Source organism: Mytilus edulis, chromosome 7 (genome assembly GCF_963676685.1).
Source record: "Mytilus edulis chromosome 7, xbMytEdul2.2, whole genome shotgun sequence".
Classification (NCBI taxonomy): domain Eukaryota; kingdom Metazoa; phylum Mollusca; class Bivalvia; order Mytilida; family Mytilidae; genus Mytilus; species Mytilus edulis.
In genome coordinates this window covers 31,154,141-31,180,017 of record NC_092350.1, presented here as the reverse complement: position 1 = coordinate 31,180,017, position 25,877 = coordinate 31,154,141, and the positions used below count along the sequence as shown (strand labels likewise).

Here is a 25,877-nt window from a genome sequence, read left to right as displayed (position 1 = left end):
TTAAGAATATACAAGTGTTTATATGTTCCGGACCATATGAGTATTTGGACAATAACGGTATTTTTTCAAATATTAATAAACTTTATCTAAAAAAACCAATGATGTTTACATGAAAATGTATTAATTTTATAAGTCAAAGGCTATATTAAAATCAAATATTGATGCCAGTTAGTTTTTATCGGCGAATTGTATTCTTAAATTTAAGCTTAGGATGGCATTTACTTCCACACGGTACTATAACTTTTTCTGCATTTGCACGTCTTGATTGTGCACGATCCTTTGCAGTTACACCATGTGCATTCGAGCGAAAGGCTAGCCTTCTTATCAGCTGCGTGCAGTGATACCAAAGTCTAAGGAAATTCCGTAACAGTCATTAAAAATTAAGAAATTATGGAAATATCTACCTAGGTCGACATATTGCCATGCACTCGTAACAACAATTCGGTATAATGACTATATGTATAAAATGTGTTTACTATACTGACTAGTGAGTAAAATTAAATGCACGAAACTGCATATTTTTTTTATTATAATATAATGAAATGACCTTTTTAATGACGTGACAACTATAAGGGTTATACCTTATGAAGAGTTAGGTGTTACCTGTAAACTTTTTAATTACCTCGACCATTCGCGTATGGTCGGACCATATGAGTATATACCCATATGGTCATGACCATACGCGTATGGTCAAAATACTCATATTGTCCGGAACATAGTTTATATACTATATAAAATTGAGAACGGAAATAAGGAATGTGTCAAAGAGACAATTACCCGACCAAAGAGCAGAAAACAGACGAAGGCCACAAATAGTTTTTTAAAAGACCATGAGAATCCCGCACCCGGAGGAAGGTATCATCCGCCCCCAAAACACAATGTATATGTCAAGCTCTAAGATGTCACTACAAAACTAAAAAAAAACCAATTGATATGCGACTGCTAAAGATCTGCCACAAAGTTAAAATCAAAATAAGTACACAATTAGAAAGATCTATATATCGGAAATAACTTTTTTGTTTCAAACAAGGAAACAGTTGAAATATATAAAACGAGAAGAAAACTGTTTTTTTAAGAAATACGTGATTTTGTTTTCTTTCAGGGACAGATGCTGGTGTTCTAAAGATGAGAAGAAAAATTACTTTGAAAATTATTTAAATCATTTAACAGTTAAATCAAATCTATAACAGTAAATATAAAGATAAGAAAATGTGGTACGATTGTCAATGAGACACCTCTCCACAAGAGACCAAATGATACAGAAGTTAATAATTATAGGTCGCTGTATGGCCGTCAAAGTCAGTTATAAAAGCTGACTACTAACTTTGGATAGGCACATACCAAAAGCGACGCGGTTTAGCTCGATTGAAGGCGCCAATCCGCCCCTAACCGGGGACAGTGGTGCAACACTAGAATATAAGAACTAACTATAAAAATCAGTTGAAAATGCTGAACTCATCAGATGGATACAAATAGAAGACATCTAACAACAACACAGAGAAAATGTGGTAGGTAAGTATATTCCCAACAACTAAAAGACACTAACTAAAGATAAGAGAGTACTCGCAGTTACTGACAGCTAGTTCGAAGCCAATAACAACTAAGTATGTATCTAAGACTAAAAAATCAATCAGTTCACATCAAGCATCCATTCTAATGCAACATCGCTTGTAACGTTCAATATGATTGGACAACGTTATAAATTTTCATGGCATCAATTGGCAAGTTTTGCCATGAAAATGTACACGCAACCGCAGACGTACGGCAAACTTTAAATGTATGATTTGAGATTGTTTTCTGTCAGTTTCATTAGAATGGAGATAACTGTATTGTATTTTTAGCTCCGACGGCATCAATTAGTGATTTGATGGTCGCAAATAAAGTTTACTGGCGACGCGTTAGCGGAGCCAGTAAACGGGTATTTGCGGTCATCAAATCTCAAATTGATGCCGTAGGAGCTTAAAATACAATACAGTTTTCTCCTAAATATATTTAGTGTAAAGACGTCATATACAGTCAGAGAAAAAACTGCAGCTTCTGAAATGCCAAGATACAGGTACCGGCATATTGTACAGTCATTAACGTGCATATGTATATAACATAAAAACTTCGATTTTAATTTACTGATAACAAATTCAATAGTTATGCAAATAAAAACAATATTCATAGATCTAATTGCAGTGTTGAATTTGTAACCTTCTAGAACAAGTTTACTTAAAGCCATTATTTTTGATAAATTTACTGGTCACTACCATGCTTTTGTTGGTCAAACGATTGATATATTCTATTCTGTATTATACGATCATAGAAAAGCCAAATGCTATATTAGTCGCCTCATTAATTATTCTACCTTTATACAGTAAAGTTGTGAAATATGCAGGACGTGGCTTCAACTGGTGAACGTATTACTGATAAAACAAAAGCTGCAACGTTTAATGAGTAAAAACAAGTTGAGGCAATGAATATGATAAAGTATAACTATCTGTTTTATGTTTTATTTAATGCGGGGTTAACACATTGCCGATTATTGCTCCCATTTGAGATCAGACAGCGATACGACACGAAAAGTGAAAAAGTCGGATTAGTATCCTCAATTATCTGGAATGTCCTATTGTTGTCTGAACGCAGTCGTTTTAGTTCGTAACAGATTCCTACTGGTCGGGAAGGGTCCGAATAGTTCGGCAAAGCACCCCGACAGTTAGGTGCGTCCCGTAACATTCGGGGAAACTCAGCCGATTTTGGCTAGTCGGATTACAATCGTTCCTATGTCGTGACAGATTCTGCTGTATCGGATCGAATTCCTAACAATGTTCTGTGTATTCGGGACGGTGTCCTGTGGAACGGGAATGATTTGGAGAAGTCCCGACAATAACAGAATACAATACGACTGAGACCAGACAAAGCCGTTTGCAATGCCATAGAGCGGACCGTGATAGGATTACGTTCCGACAGTACCTGATCATCCCGATTATGCCGACAGTTTTCGAACGGATAACGTCCGTCAGCGTCGGTTCACTGTCTTGTCACTATCTGATCTCTGTCGGATTACATTCAGTAGAATCGGGACGCAGTCGTGACAGACTCGGTCGAATTTTACCTGGCGAAAGATACAAATCGAATTTCCATCCACGTTTCACAGGATCTTGATCAGACTTTTGACAAATTTTAATCGGGAATGGTCCTGTCAAGGACGGCAGTAAAAATCGTGAATGTGTGACCCCAGCTTAAAGCTAGCTTAAGGTTTGTACAAATGAGCTAGTCAAAAACATGAAAAACTGTTTTTTTGTTTTGCATGGGTCAAATAAAATACAAGAGTATCTGTAATATACTTACCAACCCACATGAGTGTGCTGTCCGTCGGATTTGTATTCCGAATAACCACACCTATAATAAATCCAACTGCAGCTCCCACTAAGGTCAAAAGTACCAAACAGTTTGCTTTTAAAATCTTCAAGCATTTTTCTTTTCCTACTGCCATGTTGGAATACAACGACACTCAAATATCAGGGCAAGCGGTATGCGTTTCATCAAATACTATGAACACAGTGACTATGAACTTTCGAAATATAGGACAAAAATAATGAGATACAAGTAAATATACATCATAAGTGCTTTAAATAATGTCTGAATACACTGAATATGATTTTGATCATTTATTACTTTTAGATAAACACAAAGTATAAAATGCAATCGCATATTTAATGTATAAGTTACAGTTATATCGCGAAGTTACACGGTCGTCTTAGCAAGTTAAATTGTATTAAGTATGATTTACCTGTGAGGTACGTAAACAAGTTATAATATATGCGAAACTAAGCTACCATATGATTTTTATGGAGTCGGGGTGGGCTAGAATGAAATTTAAAAAAAGGTAGTCAGAATTTTTTTTTAGTAAAATAAAAGGCAGGATGAAGCACTTTGTCAAAAAAAAAAGACAGAATATCATGTTAAAAAAAGGTCAGGATAAGTGGAATACAGAGAAAAATAAAAATACAGGACAGAGATTACATTACACCTAAAAAAAATCCAGGACATCATTTTTCTTCCTAGCTCCCCTAAAAAAAATCAAATGGTAGCTCCCTTAATATATGAATGAATGATTTTAAGGCTGCAAGCCTGTTATCGAAATCTCAAATTGTATGCATTCATCCCGTTCTTTATTTGCTTAACTGACATTTCCAATTATTTTCAGTAACTGAGATTGTATATATATTTAAGGGATCAAGTATTGCTGATTCTTATCGTCATTTTCATATACTTTTTAAAATACTCACATATTATAATATGTTCATCCGGATTTTCTTGTCTTTTGATGGTACTTAAAATAATATAAAAGACTTGCGGAGTAAGCATTTCGTTTCATATCCTATTATTTTCTCACTAATTAATTAAACAAATGTGAGACATACAAACACTGAAGTCATGTGTAGATGGTGATGTATAGTCTTTTATATTGTGTGATTTGTAAACGATTCCTTTTATCCCTTTTTATAGCAAATTTGTGGCCAGTTGAAATTTAACATCGGGGAACTAATATTGATATAATATTATGTACAAGTATAGAAAACGTTTTCTTTTTTGCGTATTTTACATTGAAATGATATAATAAATGTTTATAAAGCTACATACATTTCTGCATCTTCTTTAACTTATGTACAGAGTAATCTAGATAGGACTTGACCGTATTTAAATGTATGGTTGTGAAGTTTGGGGTTATAGAGCACCAAATGTAGAAAAAAATTCATTTGGACTATTGTAAAACATTTTTCGGTGTCAAGAGGTCCACTTCTAATGTAATGGTATATTATGAATTAGGAAGATTTCCATTGTTACATGAGCGAAATTTTAGGATGCTCAAAGTATGGACTAAAATTCACGGTAGTGAAAATTGTATTATAAAGTCTTGTTTCAAAGAACTAGTAGCAAATAGCAATAAATGTAAAAACTGGGCAACTTGTATTAAAACAATGTTAAATGATCTTGGTATTAATTATTATTGGGACAACCAATAGGTACTTTGTTTGGATAGTTCATTTTTACAATTAACCAAACAACGAATATATGATCAAGCTAAACAAGAGTTGCCTTTTATAGCTGGCTATGCGCTATGGGATATACACATGGCTAAAGGTGACATACCACCAATTAAAAGTCCCTATCGGTTCAACCAAATTTTGCAATTTTCACAGCTTTCTAAATATTTTACCTTAAGTTTAACTTCATATAAACTAGGTATATCCTGAATCATACAGGTGTCACCTTTCTGCATGCCAATTTTCAACATACATTCAAAATCATATATGAAAGAAGAGAGCTTCCGAAAGGAGGTACCACTAAAAATAACCCCTGGTTTTCTGGAAATCTTAAATTAGTGTACTATGGAGCGCATTAATCCTCAATTTTTAATGCAAACTCATAGACAGGTAAATTATGGCTCAAAATGGTCTTAATATATTTCTCTTTCAACAAAAGTTTCATTTCTGCAAATGTGTTGGTAAGTTTAGTTGAACAATGACATCAAATGCACTATTTTTTGTCCGAGTAGGCCTACTTTCACATACGTTCTAAATTTGAGGGAGTAATTGGTGGTATGACACCTAAAGAGACAAAAAAGTTGATTAGAAATCTTTAATTTTCCATTATTCTTAATCCTTAGTCAATTTGTAGTTAAAAACAGCCTATCTGAGCATTATGCGACTTATATTAAAAATTTCACAGCTCAATTTAAGCTGACTGTAATGTATGACTTTGATAGAAAATACTTGAAATTTCATTTTGGGCTACAGGAACATAAACTTTCAATATCAAGATCAGTTTTTGCTGATTTTTCCTTGTTTGTTCTACTTCTTGAAAGACTTTCCACAATTTTTGCAATGAATTTAGTAAAAACTCCAAGGTATTGAAGTGTCAAGGAATATTGATCCCCCTTTTTTTCATCTGGTGTCAGTAAAGTACTAAAAATTGATCAAAAGTGCAGTCATGGTAATTTAACTGTGTTTATTAACATCAGTTAATAAAATTTAAGATATACAAATTTCATTTGGAATAATAAATGCTACTTTTGAGAGTTTCTGCAGTGTTTACATTAGGCTATGCTATCTGCCAAGTACATAGTATGACGCAATGATATAAGGGGTAACAATCAAATAGTTTCATTAAATCTGCATGACAAAATTTGTTTGGGGGTAGTAAACAACCTATGTTTCAATGTTTAACACCACAGAATAACTTTCTGTGCATTTATAACATTATTTAGGACATTTTTTTTTATATAAAAGCATATTGTCAGGATGGGAAAAGCTAAAAATAGCACAAACTCAAGTTTTAAGCTCTAAATTTGAAATATGTTACATTTTGACCCCAAAAAGATTGATATATATATGTGGCTACTATTATCTCAAATGATCAGTTAAGACAAAAAAAAAAACAATTGTTTTCTGATTTTGATGTTTCACCGCATTTCGCTTAAAGGTGTCATACCACCAATTAAAAGTCCCTATCTGTTCAACCAAATTTTGCAATTTTCACAGCTTTCTAAATATTTTACCTTAAGTTTAACTTCATAGAAACTAGGTATATCCTGAATCATACAGGTGTAACCTTTCTGCATGCCAATTTTCAACATACATTCAAAATCATATAAGAAAGAAGAGAGCTTCCGAAAGGAGGTACCACTAAAAATAACCCCTGGTTTTCTGGAAATCTTAAATTAGTGTACTATGGAGCGCATTAATCCTCAATTTTTAATGCAAACTCATAGACAGGTAAATTATGGCTCAAAATGGTCTTAATATATTTCTCTTTCAACAAAAGTTTCATTTCTGCAAATGTGTTGGTAAGTTTAGGTGAACAATGACATCAAATGCACTATGTTTTGTCCGAGTAGGCCTACTTTCAGTAATTGGTGGTATGACACCTAAAGGCCGTACAGTGACCTATAGGAGTTAATTTCTGTGTCATTTTGGTTTCTTGTGGAGAGTTGTCTCTTTGGCAATCATACTACATCTTCTTTTTTATATTTGACATATTTGTGTTTTTAATTCGAGTTGTCGATTTTCGCCGTGAAATGTCAAACAACTTTATAATATGATCGGAAATTTGTGATTAAATGGCTACTACAGGTGGATTGTGTATGGGGCTGGGAACCAGGCTCCTTTATGGAGCTAAATATATGATTCATGAAACATTTTTAGGTGTCATTCCTAAAGTTGTTTGCCCACCCTTTTCAAATTGTAGAACCATATTTTGTGAACATTAGGTCTGTTTTAACATATCAAACACCTATAACATCTTTTATCTACTCTATTCATTGTTACATCATTTATTAAATGTAAAACAAAATGAACTGGCAGATTTACAACATTTATATTATATCGTATTAAACATACAATGTGGTGTGTTATTCAATAGAATATATATAAGGTTTACTATTTTAAGACATTAAGTTTTCAACTGAAAAATATATACAATATCGGTATTTTTTATATACACTGGATACATTAAAATACAAAATATACAATATGTATAATTGATATTTAAAACTATGAGTTTGGTTGAGTATTTCAAAGGCGTTGATTAAATGTTTCCTCTGAGTATTTTTCGTCATCAACCATCTCAGCTATTTGAATTCCATTTTCTTTATCATTCAATACATCCAATGTCTTATCATCCTTGTTACAAGTTTTTAATGAAGACAAGCACATCCTCTGAGTAAACACTACACATGTCACTTGTACGCTGTAGTTTGTAATTGACCTCATCCTATCTCTGAAACGGGAATATAATTAACAGTGTTGTACGATAACATCATGAATGCATGAAACAAAGTAAAGTAGCTTTTAATATTTGTCATATTTTTCTGCATAACATATACATTTCACAAAACCCGGCATTTTAAAAAAGAAGAATGTCTTTGAGAACACGCGCTCAAACTTTGCAGTTTTCCAAGTTCAAAAGTGACATAGCTCTGAACGGTAAAAGATTTATAAATCAAATTTGAACTTTGTCTGTGTGTTGTGGTTCTTACCATTCTAAATGCGTTTCATAAAATTTAATCGAGGAAGACTTAAATTAGAGTGCAGAAACAAAACAAATTGCAATGTTCCAGGTTAAGTGACTCACGACTCATGTTCGAACTCTGTCTGAAGGTTTTGATTCATATCATTGTTTATGAATTTCATGAAAAGCGATGATGCAAATTAAACTCACGTAAAAATTCGGAAACCAAAACTAGACTTACGAGAAGACGGATTACAGATGGACGGATGGGCGGTTTCGGTTTACACTTAATGTCCTCATTGCTTCAGTGCGGGAATAAACATATAAATATGTTAATATTCGAAGGATAAGATACAGATTATATTGCATCCTTTGTTATCATTATTATACTCACAGAAACCACTCGAATGAATACAGAAGTGCCGCCGCTTCTGGTGGAATATTTAAGGCAGTGAGTAGGATTATGACAGTAATCAAGCTAGCCCCTGTCACAGATGGTATGGCCAACGACGAAAATGTCGTTAAAATGCTGAAGAAAAAAAATCCGTCAGTACTGAATTATTTATACATTATAGTATTACAAGAATATTGCTGTACCAAGTTTTTTTGTGTTAAGGTGGTACCTAACACTACAGGGAGATAAAAGTGTAAAATCTTCTAAACGTTTTAATTACGTTGTATTTCAAGGAAATATTAAGCTTCTCAATGATCAAACTAAGTGTTTATCAAACTGCTATATAACCAGTGTATTTTTTCTGATAAAACGGTTGGCTCAAATTTTTTGAATTTTTTATATTTTTGTCAAAGGGTCAAAGTAAATACCTTGTCAAAATTTTATGAAAATTAAACGAGCCAAATTGATTTTAGTGAAAGTGTTGGGTACCACCTTAATACGATGATATTCATATTTGGTGGTCGTCTTTTGAAATTTTTTAAATGTATATCAATTTTATTTTATGTTAAAACAATAATCATCGTGCACGTATGTAACTAAATCTAACGGTAAGACACTCACATTACTAAAATGACCGAAGCAGCGTCCACTTCCTGGTCAGTGATTTGCATGACAAACAAACAGGATATACTTATGTAAATACAGCTCCCACAACGTCCAATAGCAGCACATAATGGAATAACAAATCGAGTCACTCTACGGTCTAATTTGTTTGGTCCTTCTAATTGCCGTATACTTTCAGGAATAGCAATGGCTCTGATACGAAAAATTATCAGTTTTATCGTACATGAATTAGTATGCTGTACTTATTTGAAAATACAAAAGTGCTTCTTATTTAAATGTTTCAATAATGTTTTGTTTGGAGCAAAATTCGATTGCTCCCATGTTACATATTTATAAATTAAGCAATGAAATGACTACAATACTTATTATTAAGTTTAAATGAGTATACATGTGTAAGATAGAGTAATATTGATTTTAAACACTACATACGTAGCACTTTTCCACTCATAAACGCAAAATTCGGTATTAATTTTGCAAGATGTCTTTTCGAATTCTATGAGTAATATGAAACAGTTGCTTAGGCTTTATTCTAGTTCAATGAGACAATTATAATTTTGTTTATGGATGGTCTTTCGTGTCTGTTATATAGAAACGTGTTGTCATACATGTAGGTATCTGATGTGAAATACACATCAATATATTAATCAATTTTTGACACAATGTATTCAACCTTTATGATATGGTACGACAGACAACTCATTTTGAATACTAGCATTTGTATTACAGATTTCTTTTTATCTGTCGATTTCATTTTTAAAGTAGGTGAAAATAAATGAAATTAAACGAGATCTGGATTGACTATTTGTAAGGCGTGTTCATGCTGCTTGTAATTCTGTCCTTTTCATATTTAGTTGTGGTGCAGAAATGTCTGTATTCACAACACTCAATATGTCTTCTGTTGTCTGCTATAGTAGTAATTTCTGATATTTACTAATAAGGAAACCTGCTTTCAAGTTTAATTTCAAGTTTGTTGTACTTACGTGCTAGAAGTAGCAAACACTATTATAAAAGCATGAATCACAGTGAAAAGAAATCTAAACGGATTCATTTTCATCAGTATAAAGTATGTTAATGGAACTGCTACCATCATGAAGAGTAAATAACCAATCATTTGTGTTGCTATGTATAAACCAAGTCTACTGAAATCATCCTCCAAGTTCTTTGTTCCTCCAATAGTTTTACCAATCAGACTCGCTACACCAATTGGAGTAAACCTGAAATTAAACTCCATAATACATAGTTGCTAACGCCAACAAACATTATTAATGCAATAAATGACAAACCAGATAAGTATGCACTCATACCACATCTTCTTATTAATAATTTTTTTGGGCAAAACACTTAATCATTGATTTTAGTGAATCTACATAAGCTCTGAATAACTTTACTACATGATATTGGAGATATACCATTAACATCATCATTTGTCTTAAAGTTTTTATTAAATCGGAGACTTAGTGCATGTGACAACTGATAATTAAAAATGTGATCAAGTCGATATGCAATATAGTTCTATCAACCCAATTACCATAACAAAGTATTCATAAACATAAATTAAAAAGAACATTAATCACAATGGGTTAACCCTTTTAACGTCACTGATTGGTTTGTTCTTTGTAGCAAACGCGCGTCTTATTCAAGTCTAGTATCTTTGACAAGTTGATTGTCTTTTGAGAGTAGATAACGTTTACAAACTATTTTTGAATCCTTACCAAATTAGTTTTCCTAATATCACCAAGATAATTTCTGTAGCTGCGTAGAAAAACTTGAAGAAAGGTTGCCCAATTTCTTTTGTTGACGCAGTGGCAATGCCAAATACGGCACTGGCTATCAAAATACCTAAATAAATAATCACATAACAAGGATATAAAATGCTGACTCACACTTTCCCACTGACATGTATAGATCGAAATAAATTCAAGTAAATTGAATAAATGATGATTGTAATGATATGAAAAACTACTCTGGACGTGTTATCTAAGACACATCAAAGCGTATGTGTATGTATTACTCTTCACTGCTGAGGAGTTGTATACTTTACACGTCAACACGGTTACAAATACAATTGTTGGTGTAGAGTACAGTACTCTACATGGGTATGTGTTTCCTGGTCATTTCTTTTTTTAAATAAATTAAAAACGTATTCGTTAATATAAATGTAAACATTAATCATAACAAACTATATGACAGGAATATACCTAGAATATTTGTGCTATTAGCAATTGATAGATCTTTTCCAGTCACCATAGTTTTTATGACTTCTACCATTGTTCCATTTATGGTCACATTTGCTTTGTACTTCTCTGTATCGTAGCTTGTAATTGTCTGAAAAACAGCAAACAAACGTATGGGACTCCGATGAAGATATGTATGTATTTTCTTAGCTATATTACGATATAAGTGAGATGTCCAGTTTCCGACGGGTTTTTGCATGCATTGTTATTGATAAAAGTAAAAACACAAAAATAATGAGCTCGGAAAATCCCTAATCGAATGTCAAAATCAATAGCTCAAACACATCTTTGAGGAAATTTGAGAAATACATAATAACGAAGCCTAAAATAAGGTGAAAAGATACTTAAAAGGGCATTATCTAAGTGTTAGAAAAAACGTTATTAATCATTAATTTGAGGTTTCTCTGTGGAAAGGCATATGATGATGGGTATATATACTGAGTGCCAATGAAAACGCAACACTTTTGTTTTTCAAAAAAATCTTATAATTTTTATCTGATTTATATTAGAACTTTGTATAGTTGGTTGAAAATGACTTTTAAGACAATTGTCGACAATTTTACGGTTGAGTGATTTTTGGAACAAATGCGAAGTAAGGGTTATTTTGAACCGACATAAACCGAGTTCACCGCTTTTCAACATACCCACCATTTTCACGATTTTGTCATTTAAAGCTTAGCTAATGTCATGAATTTTCCCGCTCTTATTGTTAACAAACTGCAATAAACATCTGAGTAAATGCCAGGACTTTCTGACAACCAGCGACATGCAGTTTTGGGCATGATCCAATGAAGCCTTTCACAGTATACAATTACGAGGAGACTGAAGTTGTAGCCTCTACAATAACCCAAATCATCCACAAATTCAACCAAAATGAACCATTTAATGATAAGCCACATCCCGGGATACAAAAAAGCAAGAAACGCTCAGCAAATCCGATACATTTGGTCTTTAACATATCCGATATCGACTCTGATGGCTGTTCAAAGGTCACGAGAGTTCAATGGTGGTCACGGTAGAACCTTTGGAGCAATTTCAGTAAAGCACCATTTGCGCAGAAATTGTTAAAGAGCACCACAGTCTTTCCTTAGTGATATCTAAACGGCCGTCTGGCGTAAACATCGAATTCTGTAGACCAAAAAACATTCATTATGCACCAAAAAACATCAGTGGTGGTTACATAGACATTTGGCACGCGCCTTGGCCAAAAGTCTTGCTTTTCGCCGGATTTTGGTCCAATCGAGCAAATTTTGCATCAGATTTTACATGGTTTAGACGATGAAAACTACCACCAATATCATAAAGTCAGCTTGAGTTTGCTTTGCGGGACAAGTGGAATAAAATTCCTCGGAATCACATTAAACGTCCGGGATGATCAACTCCACGGCGCTGTGGAGATTGTACTGCACCACGGGGCTGTAACATTTTGTGTTAGGACTGTGAGTTGATGATTCGACATTGGATGTTTCGTTTACCTATTGCGCACGAAAGATGACAAGGAAACAGTTTTTGTTTGATATCGATCTATTGTTAAAATTGTTAATTTCCAAAAACAATTTATTTTGAAAGATTATCATTTCTAGTATAAATTTTATTTTTGAAAAACAAAGTGTTGCGTTTTCATTGGCACTCAGTATATAATAATAGTTTGTCTGTTCATATATATGGTTAGTGAGAGACACCTAACATTTAAGTAAATGAACTTTTGATGATGGACACGCTTCTGCAACATTACATGATAAAACATACTGAACTTATAACAATAACTTACCTTTCGAAAAGTTGCAGATATCAAATTGTCAGGGAAAATGTTTCTGTAAAACAAAAACCAATCATTTGATATATCGATTGATAAAAAGAAACTACCTGAAATCTGTCATTCACCAATCCAACAACACAAAAAACTATGATACATTTAGTCATTGAAGCTCATTTCTATATTGTTAACCTCGAACCATTAAAGTTGTCTTGCATTCGTGTAATTGTTTCTTTCTTACATTTTACATATACACAGGCCATTAAGGTTGCACCTTAAGAAAATAATTGAGGTTTCATCCGTATAAAATATAGTACATGTTACTATCGATGACTCAAAGTTCACAAAAGCGTGATCGTAAGAATATATTTCTTCTTTCTATTTGAAATCAATCAAACGGATAGAAGCCTTCAAATGACCGTATAAAATTACATTTGACAGTGGTAACATCAATATTACCACTGCTGGTAATGATAGTAATGATAATACGGAATTTAATTTTCACTCATGTCGTTGATATACAATTGTATAACAGTCATTGAACACTTGTATGGACATAGTAGTAGTTATAACATTAAATTGAACTAATCTTACCGCGAAATTCGACAAAAGAGTCTTCCAGAAAACACAGGAATTTAATCTTGTTACGATTGAGTTTGAGTTGCTAATTTTTATATTGTGATAGTTTATATAGTATAGCTTATTGTAGTGTGTATTTTCGTCTTTTTGTTCTATTTGGTAATAAGATTCTGTTTCGTTCGTCGATTATATTGACTGCTCCCTTTGTATCCTCTGAATACTAAAGATGCGTTGTAAACTTAAAAGGGCAAGAATAATTCCCTCCTTATTTTACCTCAGTAAATCAGCGAAAATGTCCTCCGTTTCTAAAGGAACAGAGTTTAATGCTTTAACTTCTGTTTTGGCGATTTCACCTGTAATCAAACGATAAAACACTGTTGTAGACTAATTGACCATTAGCAGTAATCTTAAAGTATGAAAGAAGTATAGTTAAGCCATGCAATGAAAAATATACATTTAAGTAACAGATTTGAATCCGTTTTATAGATTTATGACGTATAAATAAACTCATCATAGATACTAGGACTAAATTTTGTATATACGCCAGACGCGCGTTTCGTCTACAAAAGACTCATCAGTGACGCTCGAATAAAAAAAAGTTAAAAAGGACAAATAAAGTACAAAGTTGAAGAGCAAATAAGAGATGCATTTATTTTGTTTATAACCATGTTGAATATTGTCAAAATTGAATGTCTTTAAAATTTGAAATGAAAAGCGACTGACACATTTTTAGAGAGATAACAATTCGATAAAAGTTATGCATACTTTAGAAAGTCATTTATTTATGAATAAGGGATAAACACGGTTAAAAGTACACAAGAAACTAAACTCAAATAAATATCAAGTACATGAAATTATGTTCATTGTGAATTAACAAGTACGAAATTATACAGCTTTGTGGGGTTGTTTTTTACAGAATAATTTATTTGCTTGAAGTATTTATTGCCTTTGAATATGAAGATCCTACCTGGTCGAATGATCACACAAAGCATACTGCCAACTAAGCATCCAAGGAAGTTTGTACTCATAATATAACCCAAACTAACTAAGCTAATTTTTCCATTTGACTTAGGGTCTAAGGTAGCTGTTCCTGTTAAATAAAATAAATTATAATATTAAATAAATGTAAGAAAAGTGGTGTACCCTTTTCTGTATGAGTCTGTATTTCAGTGGTCGTCGTTTGGTGCTGTATACAGGTATCAAATATGTTATTTTGTTTATTTTTTTTACATTATTTAATCATTTTTTCCATCTCGTATAAATTCGTTCCACAACTTTAATGCCAGGCCATTTAAATCTTGCTCTATGTGGGAAGGGTTTTGTTCATTGTTGAAGATCATACAGTGGCTCAAAGTTGCTAACGGCAACATCCTTTTGGTTTCTGGTGGGAAGTTGTAGCATTGGCAATCATAGTTCATATACTAAGGCTATTGACATAAAAGGCGTTTTGTTGACGTTTATCATCAGAAGTAACATTTTATGGCAATTAAACCACAAAATAGAAGTTATAAGAATATCAGATTGATTGCAGTCACTCATACGTCCCGATGTTATTCATGAACAGTTGATCATTCAAAATCTTCAGTATCTAGCAAATAGTTTATGTCACAAGTTCAATTGAAAGTAGAAATGTTCAACATATCTATATGTATGTTCTTGGAACTTCTTGTGAAGAAAATAAAGTATCCTGTACTTTGCTTTCCGCCATTAAGAGGATGTTCTCTCACTTAATTATTGTGACCATGCTCAGTACATCTATCACATCGAGCTTAATATAAAGGATATAACCGAAACAGTGACGTCTGCGTCATATCTTAACTTACATCTACAAATTGACAATGAGAGTCGTTTGAAAACAAGGCTTTACTTCAAAAGAAATGATTTCATCTTTCTAAGTGTGAACTTTCTATTTTTATGAAACAACAATCATTCAACAGCACTGGTGTATTGAGTACATATATATGCCAGTTGATACAATATGCAAGGGCTTGTTTTTCCTATCAGGATTTCCTTGATAGTTGGTCGCTGCTCACAAAGAAGCTATTAAACTAAGACTTTCAACTAGTGAAGTTGCAATCATCCCTTCTTAAATTTCACGGACGTCATCGCGAGTTTGTTGACCGTTATAAAATATCTGTATCGCAGATGACGACGGATCGTAAGTGTTACTTACATAATTGGACTTATCATTAGCTTTGTACTTACAGGAGAAACACGACGGTCGTCATATGTGAAACATGATCTGCTCATCCTATTGGAACACCTCAGATAACCCCCAATTTTTTGTAGTTTTTAGTTTTCGATGTTTTGTTTTGTGCACTTGTTTCACTGTTTGTCTTTTTCTTTTTTTGCCATGACGTAGTCAGTTTATGAGTTTATGAGTTTTGTACATTTCGTCTAATTTTTATAGCCAATCTTCTATTGGTTCCCTCAGTTTTAGTTTGTTACCCCGATTTTGTTTTTTGTCCATGGATTTATGAGTTTTGAACATCGGTATACTACTGTTGCCTTTATATATGACCCAAGTTTTTAAATAATAATTTCCATACTACGGAATACACATATAAAGAAATATTTGACAAATAACCACCCGTTTAAAATCACCAGAATAATTTACCCCTTCATATTTTCTTGAAATTTTTTTTCTTCTGAAATATAAGCCTCTCATGAACCTTGTTAAGACGTGGTTGTCATTTATTATGTTTTTTATTTAAATAATTGTTGTGAATGCCTTCGTTTTTTTTGTTTCATTTTTTATCTAAAAATGTTCCCTCTAATTAAAATCGTTCCAACCTGATTACCTGTTATAACTGAAGCTACTATCAGAGGAACTATCATCATTTTCAGCATGTTTAGATAAATCTCTCCCAGGATACCTTTAACAAAAGTGAAAGCTAAATCATAATTTATTTTTTGTTGCAACTGTTATTTTATGCTGCGTTCACACGTTATTCGAATTCGATTCGCATTAACTAATTCGAATTGATGTCCGGACGTTACAATGTCCGAACGACATTAATTTTTTTAATTCGTATTAACAAAAATGCATTTCTAATGCGAATTGGATAATGCGAATTAGAAATAAAAAGAAAGAGCGTGTGAACGCGATTAGCGAATTCGATTCGCATTCGATTCGAATTCAATTCGAATTAAATGTACTGGTGAAATAGGCATTAAGTACGCTCAATGTGGAAAAAATCTTTTTCAAATTTTGTTTGCATGAAATCATTGTTTTTTACTGGATGCTAAGTTATTTTTGAAAAACGTATTTTTGCTCTACAAAGGAGTAGGTCCGGTAAGGGCCGGTTTTGGCCTCAAATTTCAAGTTCATCTGACGAAAGATTTTGGACACTTTTTAAACACTTAAATGTCTATTTCAATGGATTCAATTATTTTTTGTGAAAGATTTTAACTAATTCACTCATTACAAACGCTCCGATTCAAGCTTAAATATGAAAAATCTATCAAATATGCCAAAAACTGTCTTTTTCATATGGTTTTTGTCAAAAATGAAAGTGGCCGCATCCGTGTTCATCCTCGACCTTTATATATGTTATGTATTATCATAAAACACAACTTACATTCCAATATCAAGAATGAACACGAATGCGGCCACTTTCATTTAAGACGGAAACCGTCTGGAAATTAACTAAAATGTTGAAATTGTGAAGACTTCAGTAATTTAGCATGACTTAATGATGCAAGTACCCGATATATGTGCATTGTAATGCCAAAATAAGCCCATATATATGTAGCAAGGGCATTATACCTTCCAAAAATAACTAAAAAGTTACATTTAAACAATTTTGTAAAACTACCATATTTTGGGGCCAAAAAGGGGTCTTACTGAACCTACTCCTTTAAACATGCACAATTGTAATATGATAATGAGATTTTGTATAATGTTATATTAATCTAATTGGCTGTCAAGTCATTAGATTAGATTTTAACTGGAAATATTGTGAGAGAATTTCACACACCCTCTCGCCATACGTCAATATTTGAAAGCTGACCTCCCATAAAATAAATAAAAATAAAAATAAAAATAAAAATGCGCAATATCACTACATTACTAGATTCTTTAAATGTGTCATAATGTAATGCAGTTGGTCGTTTAAATTGAAGATTTGACAAAGACAAGAATTTTCAGTAAACAAAATCTTAATTCAGTTAGATTAAAAGATCATAGCAGGTGCACAATGAAATAAGTAAAAATAGAAAGATTGTGTTTTATCAATAAATACATTAAAACTGAGATTAGAAAAGGAATACTAAACAGGATTAATTAAACGTGTAATTGAAATATTCAGAAACTGCTGGCTTAAGCCTATATTGATTCGTTTTGATTAGATAGAAAACATCATGTTTATATGCAACGTAATGTGGTTTGTTGAGAAATAATAAAAAAATAGTATATAACTTGTAAATGTTAGAAGTGACCTCGTCGTCACCTATATTTAACTTCATAAGATACACATGGACATACTAACAAAAGGGTCATATAAAGGTCAACATATACTTTCTTTTCTTTAAGAATATTCAAGTGTTTATATACTATATAAAATTGAGAATGGTAATGGGGAATGTGTCAAACACAAGGTATATGTCAAGCTCAAAAATGTCACATACAAAACTAAAAACAACAATTGATATGTCACTACTATACATTACATGTATATATAAAGATCTGCCATAAAGTTTTAATCAAAAATAAATACACAATCAGAAATATATATGTTCGTTTATTTTTTTTCAAATAAGGAAGCAGTTGAAATATATAAAAGAGAATACAACTGGTTGTTTAGTGTATAATATATAAATTTTTTTAGGGACAAGTGCTAGCGTTCAAAATATGAGAAGAATGATCATAACTTGCAAAGTTAATTATCTCAATTAACAATCAATTCTAATCTATGGTAGTAAATATAAAAATTAGGCGATGTGGTATGATTGCCAATAAAACAAATCTTCAGACAACAAAAATTAACAAACTATAATGGGTCATCATATGGACTTCAAAACACGAGGAAACCCCATAATGCATATATACATAGTAAGTTACTATACTGACTTGGGACATGCATTTTGTAGAATCTAACGGGTATAACACGTTTAAATTTGAAGGCGTCAATCCGCTCATAACAAACGAACAGTGGTGTACATGTAACAGTAGAACATAAGAACAACTATATAAAAAAAGAACAACAAAAAGGCTTAACTCATAAGATAGATACACATAGTAATATTTCTAACAAAAACACAGAATTGGACGTGGACGGTAATTAAACATCCCCAAAACAAAAAGACACGAACTACAGATAAGAGAGTAAAAAAGTATACATCATAATTAAAGTCATGCATCTAAGACTAAAATATCAATCAACAATGGAATTCGTGTAAGGACGTCATATAAATAGTCAGAGGAAAATATGACGTTCTGCATTGCAAAGATACAAGTACCGACATATGGTATAGCTATCATTGTTTATATGTATACAAATATAATATTTAGTTCCATATTAATTTACTAACAATAAAATCAATATTATGTTCAATAAAAACAATATTCAAAGACCTAATTGCCGTGTTAAATTGGTAACCTTTTAGAATGAGTTTATTCAAAGCCGTTATGTGTAATACAATTACTGGTACAAGTCACTACCATACGTTGGTTGTTCAAATGTTTGATATGTTCTATTCTGTATGATACAATCATTGAAATGTTGCGTACAATATTTATCTCATCAGTAATTCTTCTACCTTAAAAAGTTTATAAAATCAACTTTACTTGTGCAATATACAGGACGTAGCTCCAACTGTTGAAAGCATTACTGATGATACAAAAGATGAAATGCTGGATATAGGTTAAAACAAGTTGAAGTAATGAATATATTGATTTTTTTTTGCATCGGTCAAAATACAATACTATAGTAACTAATATTTACTTACCAACCCACATGAGTGTGCTGTCCGTTGGGTTTGTATTCCGAACAACCACACCTATGATAAATCCAACTGCAGCTCCCACTAAGGTCAAAAGTACCAACAAATTTGCTTTTAAAATCTCCAAGCATTTTTCTTTTCCTACTGCCATGTTGCAATACAACGACACTCAAAGACCAGGGCAAGCGGTATGCGTTTCATCAAATACTATTAACACAGTGACTATGAACTTTCGAAATATAGGACAAAAATAATGAGATACAAGTAAATATACATCCTAAGTGCTTCAGTGTTGAGTGGGGAAAGGCATAATTAAGCTTTTCATTTAAAAATGAGAGTCAAATTTCATCGTAGAATATCAATGCAAGATCTTTAAATAAAATAAATGTTTGAATACACTGAATATGACTTTGAGCATTTATTACTTTTAGATAAAAACAAAGTATAACACGCAGTCGTATATTTAATGTATAAGTTAAAGTTATATCGCCAAGTTACACGGTCGTCTTAGCAAGTTAAATTGTATTAAGTATGATTTACCTGTGAGGTACGTAAACAAGTTATAATATATGCGTTAACGTTAAAGGTCAGGGGACTTTTAAAGTTTGTATTCGATTCAAATTACTGCTCATGACAATTGAATACAAGTAGGTGTTGCAGTAAATAAATCGGGATAGCGCGTCCTAATTTTTACGGTTGTTTACAGAGCCAGTAAATGTAGATACTATCCGGATAAACTGATCGATATTTTGCATAAACTAAATATTCTTAAAGGTTACCAAGTTAACACTGTGGGTCAGAATTTTCATTAGATATAATGAAACTAAGCTACCATATGATTTTTATGGAGTTTGGGTGGGCTAGGATGAAATTTGAAAAAAGATAGACACAAGTGTTTAGTAAAATAAAAGGAAGGATGAAACACTTTGTCAAAAAAAAAGGCAGAATACCAATTTATATTAAAAAAACGTCAGGAAAAGCGGAATACAGAGAAAAATAAAAATCCAGGACAATATGTTTCTTCCTAGCTCCCTTAAATTAAAAAAACAAATGGTAAACGGTAAATTAAAAAAAACAAATGGTAGCTCCCTTAATATATGAATGTCTGTTTTTAAAGGCTGCACGCCTGTGATCGAAATCTAAAATTGTATGCATTCATCCCGTTCTTTATCTGCTAAACTGACATTTCCAATTATTTTCAGTAACTCAGATTGTATATGTATTTAAAGGATCAAGTATTGCTGATTCTTATCGTCATTTGTATATACTTTTAAAAATACCCACATATTATAATATGTTCATCCGGATTTTGTTGTCTATTGCTGGTACTTAAAATACTCATAACATTAAAGATTTGCGGAAGTAAGCATTTCGTTTCATATCCTATTATTTTCTCACTGATTAATTAAACAAATGTGAGACATACAAACACTGAAGTCATGTGTAGATGGGTGTTGTATAGTCTTTTGTATTGTGTGATTTGTAAACGATTCTTTTTATCCCTTTTTTATAGCAAATTTGTGGCCAGTTGAAATTTAACATCGGGGAACTAATACTGATATAATATTATGTACAAGTATAGAAAACGTTTTCTGTTTTGCGTATTTTACATTGAAATGATATAATAAATGTTTATATAGTTATAAAGCTACATATATTTCTGCATCTTCTTTAACTTATGTACAGAGTAATCTAGGTAGGACTTGAACGTATTTAAATGTATGGTTGTGAAGTCTGGGGTTATAGAGCACCAAAATGTAGAAAAAATTCATTTGGACTATTGTAAAACATTTTTCGGTGTCAAGCTAAGAGGTCCACTTCTAATGTAATGGTATATTATGAATAAGGAAGATTCCAATTGTTACATGAGCAAAATTTTAGGATGCTCAAATTATGGGCTAAAATTCACGGTAGTGAAAATGTATTATAAAGTCATGTTACACAGAATTAGTAACAAATAGCAATGAATGTAAAAACTGGGCATTAAACTGTATTAAATCAATTTTATGTGATCTTGGTATAAATTATTATTAAGACAACCAATGGGTACTTTGTTTGAATAGTTCATTTTTACAATTAACCAAACAACGAGTATATGATCAAGCTAAACAAGAGTTGCATTTCACGCTTGAAACATCACCAAAGTGTAGAATATATAAGTATATTGTGTCAAATATAGAATTACAATTTTATTTACAAAAATGTATTCCTGTAATAGCTCGTAAATGGATAACGAGAATTCGCCTGTCCTCACATAATCTATGCATTGAAACTGGTCGTTTTTATGGAATAAGTAGAAATAGTAGAATGTGTATTATGTGTGATAAAAATGTAGTAGAGGATGAATTTCATTTTATTTTACAATATACAAATTATAATGATATTCGTAAGAAGTTTATCAAAAAATATTATTGGTCTAGACTGTCAACTTATAAATTAGTACAATTGCTTTCTGGACACTAAGGAACTCTGTAATTTAGGAAAGTACCTACTCTATGCATTTAAGTGCAGGAATAATATTTAAGAACTATGTTTATTATATGTAGTCTGAAAATCACAAACTGTATAATATGTGACTGATATTTCTGACGTTTGTTATTTATATTCATGTTAACGCTATACAACTTGTAAACTATATTTATGCATATTATACTGATAAACTGTATTGTTTAAAGTAAATAAAGGATAGAACGTTTAATCAAGACAGGACCGGAACGTTTAATCTGCAGGACCAGGACCATTAAATCATTACAATAATCATCGTTATACTTATATAATAACTAGTCGAAGAATTCAAATCAAGAAAAATACTCATTGAGGGACCGAATTACACATTAATTCACGAACGCGCGTTTTGATTTATTAATTTATATTCCGTCTAGCATCTAGACATTTATAACATAAATAAATATTGTTAATCTCCTTTGTAACTAATAATAAAATGTTGTTCATCTTCAAGCAGATTAAAGGTAAACTCTTACAAAGCTTCTGATTTCTTCCTATAAATTATATATAGTTTTATATCTGTCTCTTTCTATTTTGATGGGACCTCGGTGGTCGAGTGATCTAAGTATTTACTACTGTAATTACTATAGCCAGTTAAGACTGAGGTTGTGACTTAATATCCCGCTTGTGCGGGTGCACGCGACTACAATTCATAGGCGGATCTAGGGGGCTTTGGGGACCCCCCCTTTTGTGGGAAACATTAGGTTGATTATAATAGGGAATCACAGACGCATGACTGGAGCAAGCCCCCTTATGTCAGTCAGTGGGTCCCACCTTATGAAAAGTTCTGGATCCACCACTGCAATCTTGATTGACTAGGATTGTCAGTTTTCCTATCGATGGTCGATGGTTTTCTCCGGGCACTCCGGCTTCCTCAAAAACAGCTGACCGCAACGAAATAGTCCAAAGCGGAGCATAAAAGTGGTGTTAAGACACTTATAAAACAATTTTTCTATTTTGAGATAATTGGCACTGATCTAATTTACATATGACTTGTCTCAAACGAAATTTGTTTAAAAATTGATACAAGTTTTAGTTTGAAATAAGTATCTTATTTACTACTTTTTTTTGTATCTGTTCATTTTATATGTTCCAAAATTGTGATAAAAAATACGTTATGAGGTCAGGAATATAACTGATATACTAGCAAAGTAAGGATAGATCGATTTGATCAATGTAATTTTATTAAACATTCAGTCTGAATTATAAACATATCTAGTCGTTCGCAATATATACACGACCCCAAACAGACACTACAACTACAGTTGGTGTTTATGAGACCACTTTTAGACAAACGTTAGGATTATACTATTTCGGTTCTCTGACTAGACTTATTTACCAGTGCGCAAAAAACGACCAAAGAAGCGCATTCTAAATAGAACAGAAATGATATTGTTTCCTCACATGCAGAAAATCCCTACAGACACGTTAACAAGCGGTATTTTGGACAAGTTTAGTATTCAAGGAGAGATAACTCTATGTTTATAGAGAGATGCGAAAGACCGCTCGACGTGGGCTTACACGTTTAGGTCATACCATGTATAGTAGTTAGTACATATAAGCTATATAAAAAAAAATCAATACAATCTATATGAAAGGGAATTATGGTCAAATTTTAGCTCATAAACCTTTATGATGTACGGCAGCCAACGAAATCAACTGAGGTATTGGCTCTTGGTTCAAGATCTATAATTGCAAGGTGACAAACAATTTAACAGTTTTCTAAAAATGACCTTTACCAAATCAGAAACATGACAATTGATATCTAATAGTTCGTTACTGTGTGTGTTGCATTGTCGTTTGTTTTTTTGTTACACTTCAGTGTCTCTGTTATGTCGTTGTTTTCCCCTTATACTTGATGTCTTTGTCACGGTTTTAGTTTGTAATCCGGATTTGTCTTCTCTCAATCGATTAATGACTTTCAGACAGCGGTATACTACTGTTGCCTTTATTTGGACTATATAATATCTCTATGTCTGTGTACCAAACAGTAACTGTTGTTTGGCTTAAATGCCACAAAATGTTTTAGTCTAAAAAACTAGCAGTCTTAAACAAATGTTTTTAAGCTTTTCTGTCTAATGTTTTACTGGTTTTAAGATTTTATTCCTTGCTAATTTTTAATGTATGCCACACATCTTTTATTCATACTGAACAAACTTTAACATTAGTTTGATTTGACAATTACAAGTTTAAAGTATGCTGCTAAGGATGCAGTAAGAATGTCTGAATGAGATATCCTATCACTGATTTATACTGTAGGCGTTATAGCCATTTATAAAATATTATACACGAAAGAAACAAATTTATACAGTGGTAGGTACCACCGACGCTAATCTGTATCTATAATAAAAACATTAACGGTACCAATTGTCCTGCACCAGATGCGCATTTCGACAATACATGTCTCTTCAGTGATGCTCGTAGCCAAAATATTTGAAATCCAAAGCTTATATAAAAGATGAAGAGCTATAATCCAAAAGGTCCAAAAAGTATAGCCAAATCCATGAAAGGAATCAAAGCTTTTTCATGCCAGTACCGAAGTACTGGCTACTGGGCTGGGACTCGGGACTAACAGTCCACCATCAGAGGCATCGACCTAGTGGTAGTTATAAAATTAACGGTACCAGTGTCCCTGCACCAGATGCGAAATAAGAAATAATATGTTTTTACTTACTTCAGTAGGAAACAGGAGAATTGATACATTTTAAATATGCCTTTACAGAAAGAAGTTATATCGTAAATACATATAGATTGTCATAGGAAGTATAAATAAGCCGAAAAGAAATAAACTGTGTAGACAACACAAAGTTTTACTCACGAACCGGCGTTATCGTCTACATTGTAAACTTGTAATAAATTAAATCAGTATTTTCTTGAAATTGTGTGGAGATAAATATAGATGTAATCTGTCGAATCAATTTAAATGACTTTATCAAGAAAGATAAAGGTTAAAAATGTATATGTTTATATTTCCTGTAAGTGCATAATTTACTTACATAAAAATAAAGAGTTGTGGTATGGTTGCCAATGATACAAATATCCACCAAAATTCAAATGAAATGAGAATAAGCAGTTAAAGGCAACCGTACGCGGCATTCAACAACATGAAAACCCTATACCGTATTGTTGGCTATTCAAGGCCTCGACATGAAAAATATGAAACGGTCAAATTGTCAAGTTGTTTTAATCATCTATGACGTTTTATGGATTGAGGTAGCAGATAGTTTATCTGGTGTCACTTTTCATAATGAAAATTAAACTTAAATATCGATTTTCGTTAATTTTAAAGTATTGAGTGATAGATAGTTTAGTCAATTTTAGATTTTATAAACACTCGAGAATTTTCACAAGAGATGGAAATGAAACAAAAAAACGAATTTATGCTGTATGTGTGTTATTAAATGGACTACGACATTCGCGATTCAATTATGACGTATATCCATAAGGAGGTACAGCAGACGCTTTTTCGTACATATGACAATAAATTGACGTATATCAGGAGAGAGGTATCACCGTAACTAAATCCTACGTTAACAAAACTGTTTGAAAATTATAGATGTTTTCCTTGAGTTATAATATAAGGCTTTACAAATATTATGGTTATTACAAAAAGGAGGAAAAGAAAAATAACACAAACTTATGTTGTAGGCGTTTGCAAATAGACATACCTCTACTACATTCTTAATTTGATACCTTATATATAAATCCTTATAACTGTAGAAAATAAAGAAAAGAACCAACAAAGTTATGCTGTTTTGCAAAAAGACATACTTCTGCGTATATATATCTTAAGAGATCGTATTTTCACATTAACTTAATGCGTAAAAATGAAAATCAGGAGAGA

At 32.2% G+C, this 25,877-nt stretch overlaps 2 protein-coding genes across 3 annotated transcripts in view; both read right to left on the bottom strand.

Moving 5' to 3' along the window:
- LOC139481246 (excitatory amino acid transporter 1-like) overlaps positions 1-3,608 on the bottom strand; it is a 74,846-nt gene extending 71,238 nt beyond the window's left edge. Inside the window, exon 1 of the mRNA XM_071264425.1 lies at positions 3,334-3,608. Within this exon, the coding sequence (XP_071120526.1) occupies positions 3,334-3,478 (145 nt within the window). The 5' untranslated portion in view covers positions 3,479-3,608. The remainder of the gene's footprint in view (positions 1-3,333) is intronic.
- Positions 3,609-3,638: 30 nt separating this feature from the next.
- Positions 3,639-25,877, bottom strand: part of LOC139481248 (excitatory amino acid transporter 1-like) — a 30,195-nt gene continuing 7,956 nt past the window's right edge. The window contains exons 1-11 of one of the 2 annotated variants that reach the window (XM_071264426.1): positions 19,535-20,013; positions 16,387-16,461; positions 14,553-14,675; positions 13,860-13,938; positions 13,022-13,064; positions 11,215-11,341; positions 10,729-10,855; positions 9,997-10,230; positions 9,014-9,208; positions 8,393-8,527; positions 3,639-7,767 (exon numbers count right to left, since the gene is read on the bottom strand). In XM_071264426.1, coding sequence (XP_071120527.1) covers positions 7,563-7,767; positions 8,393-8,527; positions 9,014-9,208; positions 9,997-10,230; positions 10,729-10,855; positions 11,215-11,341; positions 13,022-13,064; positions 13,860-13,938; positions 14,553-14,675; positions 16,387-16,461; positions 19,535-19,679 — 1,488 coding nt within the window. In that variant the 5' untranslated portion in view covers positions 19,680-20,013 and the 3' untranslated portion in view covers positions 3,639-7,562. Of the gene's footprint in view, positions 7,768-8,392; positions 8,528-9,013; positions 9,209-9,996; positions 10,231-10,728; positions 10,856-11,214; positions 11,342-13,021; positions 13,065-13,859; positions 13,939-14,552; positions 14,676-16,386; positions 16,462-19,534; positions 20,014-25,877 lie in introns of those variants that run through there. The other variant, XM_071264427.1, reaches the window with a different exon arrangement.